Source organism: Rhagoletis pomonella, unplaced genomic scaffold (assembly GCF_013731165.1).
Source record: "Rhagoletis pomonella isolate Grant_MI unplaced genomic scaffold, Rhpom_1.0 Rhpom_scaffold_00001, whole genome shotgun sequence".
In the NCBI taxonomy this organism is placed as follows: domain Eukaryota; kingdom Metazoa; phylum Arthropoda; class Insecta; order Diptera; family Tephritidae; genus Rhagoletis; species Rhagoletis pomonella.
In genome coordinates, this window is record NW_023458555.1 from 57723334 (window position 1) to 57730940 (window position 7607).

Below are 7607 nucleotides of genomic sequence, written 5' to 3' on the forward strand. Positions count from 1 at the left end.
TAACAACAGACTTCGGGTAGACGTTGTTGAAAGCACCCTCGATATCGAGAAAAACTCCGAGCGTGTATTCCTTTAAGGCCAATCCTTTTTCGATCGTAGCTACGATTTCATGGAGTGCGGTCTCCACGGATTTCCCCTTGGAATATGCATGCTGATTCGAGGAGAGGTTGTCAGCTTTAATATTCCGTCGAATATATTCGTCGATGAGCCCCTCTAGAGTTTTGAGGAAGAACGAGGTGAGGCTTATAGGCCTGAAATCCTTCGGTTTCACATGAGCGGCCTTGCCTCCTTTTGGTATGAATACAACCTTTGCCTTTGTCCACTCGTGTGGTATGTGAGTCAGAGTTAGGCAGGCTGTAAAAATCTGAGAAAGCATGGGACACAGTATGTCTTTAGCTTCCTGTAGTTGAGCGGGAAAGATTCCGTCAAGGCCAGGAGATTTGTAGGGCTGAAAGGACATTAAAGCCCATTCCACCCTCTCCTCACTTACGATGTCCCCAACGGTATCACCCAGAGACAAGTAGGTCCTAGGGCCGGGCGAAAAGTCGGGGGTGTCATCTGAGCAGCCCGGGAAGTGAGTGCTTATAAGGACCTCCAGCATTTTGCTACATGATGTCGTCCAGTCACCGTTAGGCTTCTGGATAGAGTTCATACTTGAAGAAGATTTTGAGAGAACTTTCCTCAGCCTGTTGGCTTCAGAGTTCTCTTCTATGTTGTCGCAGAAGTTTTGCCAAGATTCGCGTTTCGCCCTCTTTATGGCCTTCTTGAAAACTTTGAGTGCGTCTTTGTATGGTTGCCAAAGACCTGTTCGTTTAGCTTGATTGAAAAGCCTCCTGCTGTTCTTCCTCAGTGCTGAAATCTCAGGATTCCACCACTGGGGTTTCTTTTTGCCCTTCGGGAGGGTGATTGGGCAGGAGGCTTTGAAAGCAGCATTACAGGAATTTGTCACAAAGTTCACTGCTTCATCAATTTTTGACGATGAGTCCAGCTCACCGAGAGAAACAACCTTCGTATTCGAGAGACTCGCTTCATCAGATCTTAACGATAAGCAGGACTTATCGTGAGAAGCGTATCTATGTAGAGAGACCGACAGCGTATTTTTATACTTTGCCCAGTCGGTTCGCTTCTTGTTCCTGTATGCTGTTAAAGGAGCAGGATCAAAATTGAGCTTAAAGCTAATGTAGAGATGGTCAGAGAAAGAGTGTTCTTTGGACACCTGCCAGTCCCTTATCTGATCAGATAAACCGCTCGAAACAAGGGTGATGTCCAGCACTTCGCTTCTAACAGAGGTCACAAAAGTGGGGTCGCGCCCGCGGTTACATACAGTAAGATTATATAAAAGAACAAAGTCAAGTAAACACTCACCTCGAGAGTTGGTGTCGCTTGAGCCCCAGATCGTGTTATGCGAGTTAGAGTCTGCCCCTATTATGACCGGGAGTTTCCTGCGATTTGCTTCCTTCACAGCTTCTTCCAGTCTGTAGGGTGGAAAAACATGGCTGTCGTGGGCCATGTAGGATGTTGCCAGCAGATCACGCTCTCCTTCAGCTGGACGCTAATGCAGACAGTGTCCTCGTCGCTGTATTGGGAGAGTAAAAAATAAGAATATACTTTTTTAATCAGAATACAAGCTCTGATTCTACCTGCTACTGGAGCTGTTACAACCTGGTAGGCATCAGAGTTCAGTCCGCAAACCTTGTTTCTAACGATCCAAGGCTCTTGGACTAGAATCAAGTCCTCAGCTTTATTGCTGAGGCGAAGAAGAAGGGCCGCCGAGGCTGCCTTGGAATGGTGCAGATTAATTTGTAGGATCTGCACCATCCTCAGAGTCGGTGATGTCCATCGCTTCTAGCTCCTCCCGTTCGGCGGCGGCAATGACTGTGATGTCATTAACCTCCTCCTCCGGTTCGGAGTCCAGAAGCTGGTCCTCGTTCAGCATTGCCCACCGGCTGTATACCGATCCTACGTAGGCAGATACTGAGCTCGTGTCGCTCTTAGTATCTGACGCGGTTTCGGGTACACCCGTTGGTAGGTCCCCAGGTCCACTCGTGGTGTTTCCTGTGGACCCCGCGCTGTCTGCCACCGATGCCGACTCGGAGGCGCCAGGTCCGCTCGAGGCGTTGCCTGTGTTGTTGGCCCCTTCGTCGGTAGAGTTATCGGGAGGAGTGGGTCCGCTCGAGGCGTTGCCCGCCTCCTCCCATTGTTGGTCCGTTTTCCGGTAAATTTTCATCGTGATGGAGTAAAAGCCGTAGCTTATTACCCCACCACAACCCTCGAGAACTGGGACGGAAGCATCGTTGATGACAAAGCCAACAAAACGCTGCTTCCCCTTGGTCTCGCCAACTCGGACTATCCTCCAATCACTTGTGGGCAGTCCTTCGTTGCCCAGTCGGATAAACTCAAGAATCTCCTCTGGCTTTGATGGTTCAGCTGGGACCCAGGCCCAGGCTCGCGGCCTGTTAGGGATTTCATCCCTGTGAACAGCAACTAAGTCTGCCCCGGGCCACAGCTGTCCAACCGTGGAGATCGCTTCCTTGTAAAGCCGGACCGCGCGTTCATCTGCACACGCCACCAGCTTTACCCGCCCCTGATGCCACCCAGCATCACGAACGACTGGTGCAGGGCCGGGATACTTCTGGAGTATCCCCTTATACACCCTGCATAGACCCATCAGTACGGACTTCCAATTGTCCGTGCTGATGTGGCCGTCCGGATGGCCCTTGTCCAACACCGCCAGCGTGAGGTGCTCTTTGGCGGCCTCGCTGCGCAAACGAGCAAAGTTGCCACGTTACATTTGTGAACTTCCGATAAAACCGCATATGTTTGTGAATTTAGGAGTTTTGATTTTATTATTTTATTTATTTAATGTTAATTAAAATTACACCTTAAAATACTAGTTAATGACTGAAATATTGTTGTGGAACAGAGAAATAGATTGTTTTGCCAAAAATTACCAAAATTCGAGATAACTAATTTTACTGGATATATGTAGAGAAATGGTTGCCACTTTTCACTTGGCTGGCCGAGATTTCTTAACTTTTAGATTTTAGAATTTTTGAGTCGGACTGAAAAAGTTGCGCTTGTGGGTGATGAATTTGCGGCGAGATGTGCTGCGGTTGTTATGAATGAATTTATTTGGCATTGAGAAATACGCGCATGCGTTTATGAATGAAATAGTTTTTGTTGTACTTGAATATGTGCGTGATTATGTATGTATGCTGAGTTGTACATACGTATGCATGTGCGTAGTATTTGGCAGAAATATGCACATACGTATGTATGTATGTACATTCTTATCCAAGGAATGAAACCGATTCAAAATAACGTTCCGGTTTGGGTTTCGGTTTTGCCAAGTGTTTCGGTTTTGGTTTCGGTTTCGTTCCGGTTTCGGTTTTTCACAGAAATTTTGTTGATATTATTTAAATCACAATGTCTTAAACGTTGAGGAAAGAAAGTCGAAAATTACAGTTCACTGATAATATCAACACTAGGTTCTTTCCCTAACAATCCGGACCGGATTTGGTAATTAGAGAATAAGAGAAACATTTTCTTTCAAAAATGGAACAAAGTTCAGAAGCACGGAAACGCAAAAACCCACATTTCGTGCCCACAAGTCGAGAAACAGCTGATTCACGTTGTTCTTGTTTTTGTCACTTATACCATGTTCTGACCGACATCGGAAACATGTTTTCGTTGCTAAAACTGGTTTTCGACCTAAAACTTGTGTTTTCGTCCATATAAAATCTATTAAACGAAAACCAGTTTTCGCTGAAAACTACTTGAAAACTCACTTTCCACTCATTCCAATCGGTGTCTTCACTAGTTTTTTTTTCGATTATTTATCGAAGTGGAAGTCATATTTTATCATCTTTAATACGCCATATCGGATTTATTGTTAATTGCCTGGCCAAAGCAAAATAAGAACGAAAGTTAAAGGTTGTAAATGAAAAGAAAATGAAGGAAAAATGATTTGGTTGTCGGTCAGAACATGGTATTAAATGCAAACACTTGGAAATTGAATTTTGGTTTCACAAATTTGATTTTAAGTACATAGATTGAAAATACATCAACAGGCCATTCACTTTTCCTTAAAAGCACCAAGTAAATGCAGGCAACATGTAAACACAATACAGCTGATATGCACTTTGACACTTTATCCATTTTTACTCGGAGAAAATTTCGGGCTATTTCGGGCAGGAAAAAGAATACACTTACGATCGAATACGCTCGAATTTTCGCTCTCTATTACCCATTTTGTTGAGTACAGGCATGATTTCTGGGCTATTTTGGGCACACGCGGGATCTCGCATTGCGTACGGGAAGGAAACTACTTAAATATATAGTCTGTTCCTTTGAACTTCGGACTAAAATCTGTGGAACTGTCAAACTACAATTTTACGCTCTCAAATGAGAGTAAAAGGAGAACAGATGCAGAAGTGCATAGGAACGCAAAAAGCACTATTTCCTGTAAAAACGTCATCCGGTTTGTTTACATGTCATTTGTACAACACTGATTTAGCTGAAATATCACTAAATAATTATTAAAATCTATACATATTCAAACATTTCGTTGTTTACTTCCATTTTTGTACAAATATAAGGTACTTTGCTTTCACCGCTGTTAGTTTTTGCTTGCACATGCAAATCAGCTGATCGTTTGACACTTTTCATGAACTTACAGGAAAAGAAACTCCGGACTAAATCCTGTAACTTCTGACTAGGAACAGTTGCTCAGTTACTCTCTCAAATGTGTTCCCACTTACAGGTTTTATGTCAATAGGAACGACTTCCTGTAAGTTCTGACTAAATCCTGTAAACCGGACTGCTATTGGAACAGACTAATAATTAATCGATTATCGATTCACAACAACAAAGTCATCAGCAGATTTTTGCGAAAAGTTACCTTGCCATACTTATTTACTACTTAATAAGAATTTTAGCAAAATGTTGCTGATTTTGGTTAAATAAATCATTTATTTCAAAGAAATTTTTATTTATTATTTTTGTAAATTTTTGGAAACCGATTGAAACCTGTGATTGAAATGGTTTCGGTATCGTTCCTTTTCAGGTCAAGATAACGGTTACGGTTTCGGTTTCGGTTTTGAAAAACGAAACGGTTTTAAACGGTTACGGTTTCGGTTTGGGTTTCGGTTTCATTCCTTGTTCTTATCTATATATGCATGTATGTATGTATTTATGTTATCAATTAATGGAGTATGTATTTACATACATATGCGTGGGAAATGCATTTTCATTTCACTGCAAAACTATTGGGGCATATTCGTCGACGAAATAAAGACGACTCTGAAGTTAAAGTTTGTGAACCTCAAATAAGAAGGAAGTTATTATATGTATATATAGTATGTGCATGTTTAAGAACGTTATCAATAAATGATTTTCGAGGTTGTTTAGGTATGTACATATGTACAAATAAGTACATAGAGGGGAACGTTATCAATGCATATATGATTTTTCAGTATGTGCATTTTTACATAAATATGTACCGCATTTGTAAGTACATACATACATCCGTATGCGCATGCGTGAGAAATAAAGTCGACTCTAAACTTACATAATTGCAACTTTTTACAGATATTCTATTGAAAATTAAGTCAAAAATCTGTAACTAACTTTAGTGTCGACTTTATTTTGACTATGAATATGCCCCATTAATTACATATAATACGAGTATTGCAGTGGAAAATGATCATGCAACACATTTGCTCAAAATAAATGTTCATAAAACTCAAAAATAACTTTTCAAGAAAACACCTTGAAGTTAACAAGTGCATTGCATTTGTACGTTTTTTTTTGTCAATGTGTCCATGTTTAAAGTGAAATTGTTAAAAAACTAAAGCAGCTAGAAAATTGTGGTTTATTGCATTATATGTAAATAGCATAACAGCTACCATAAGAAAAAAAAAATAGATTTTTCCGACCAAAAGCCCCTTTGAAATGCCGACGACAAATCACCAAAGAGTTTGCCAATTGCATGTGTACATAATTTTCATAAGGTTTGCAGTGAGAGCATACACTGGCACAAACATATGTATTTTGAACATATGAATTTTTTACCAATTTTAGAAATCTTTTCCACTAACATGCATTTTTACTACCTACTATATACATATATTATATACATTTATATATACATATATTATATACTCGTACAAGAAGCGAACTTGAACACATGCTTTTTGAGTTTTTGGATTTTTTATGCCGTTAAAGCAATATTAACTACTCAATAAATTATATTTAACAAATGGGCATGCATATATGAAGATCCGAAATGCTAACTGATATAAAAGTACAATTCATATAATTTAACTTTTAATTTATTTAATATTATAAAAAAATATACATGAATATGTTTCTGCATTCACCAGGAACCTGGCAACACAGCCAGGCACTTGCAACATAACATAACATTATCATAACAGAATATTAACGTTTTTTGCTGTTAACTCGTGTTCAAATGTTAATCGCAATGTGGTGATATTCCATGGATTTAGTTTTAAGCCAAACAATTTTACGTTCCAAAAATTTGCACCTTCTCTACCTATCTAAGTTCTCTGGCGTGGGGCGCATGTAATGTAATGGGGCCTGTTTTGAAATTGACGAGTAATATATGTATCTATGTGGGTATATTAATAACGACCGCTTAAAATCGATCCCAAATTTGTACAGCGAGTAGAAATTTTAGCTCCATGTTATGTATGTAGTTTTAATATTGTCAATTAAATCTAATGCTTTGCATTGCATGCGCTCCTCGTTTTTCGTTTTCACTCTCATAAATTGTTTATAATGACTTTTGCTAAAATTTCAAAAACAAAAGTTATCAAAACAAATTTTATGGGACTGAGATATATTATTTTACAACGCTTTTATCAACTTGCAATGTTGTATGTCCAGACCGCTTTGAATGTTGTATGTCCAGACCACCATTTATATTAGCTGCATTTTTTTGTAAGCGAGCGCCAAAAGAACGCTCAACTCGGGTAAAATTTCCTTTTAGCTACTTAAGCGACCCTGTTGGTAGCTGGCAAGAAAATGTGATTAGTTAAACGGGATTTAGATACAAAAACCAATTTAAATGAGTAATTATGCGAGGTTTTTGGGTAATATATATCCTCTTTTAAAATATAAGTCACGTATAAAAGGAAGCAAAAATTCCCCTCTCCACTTTCCCATTAACAATTCACAATAGAGCAGTTTTTTCACTTACCAACACTAGCCTTCAGGTCGCGTATTTTTTAACCGACCTAGCTGAGCTCGGGTAAATAGCCGAGTATGTGTTGTCGCTTTGCGTGTATTTCGTAATTTAAGCGAATGTTCTTTTGTAGCTAGGTTGCAAAAGAATGCACCTACTATAAATGTAGCAAAGCTATTTATGGAAAATTCTAGATATCAACCTAGTCTAGATATCAACCTCGTTGTAGGTATCATATCAAGGAGACACAATTAGAAGACTCTAGATGTCGCCCCGCCAGAAGAAGTTAAATATTGCGCCTAAATATATGCACTATTTATATCCGTCACAGCGGAAATGGACGACACGCTATTTCTTTAAATGAAATAAACTGCTGCTATATGTATGTATTAGGGCGGGT

General features: G+C 39.8%; 1 protein-coding gene across 1 annotated transcript in view; it reads right to left on the reverse strand.

The window, feature by feature from the left end:
- Positions 1–5848: 5848 nt before the first annotated feature.
- Positions 5849–7607, reverse strand: part of LOC118753163 — a gene marked incomplete at its 5' end in the record, with an annotated part of 72341 nt that continues 70582 nt past the window's right edge. The window contains 1 exon segment of the mRNA XM_036488060.1: positions 5849–5857. Coding sequence (XP_036343953.1) covers positions 5849–5857 — 9 coding nt within the window.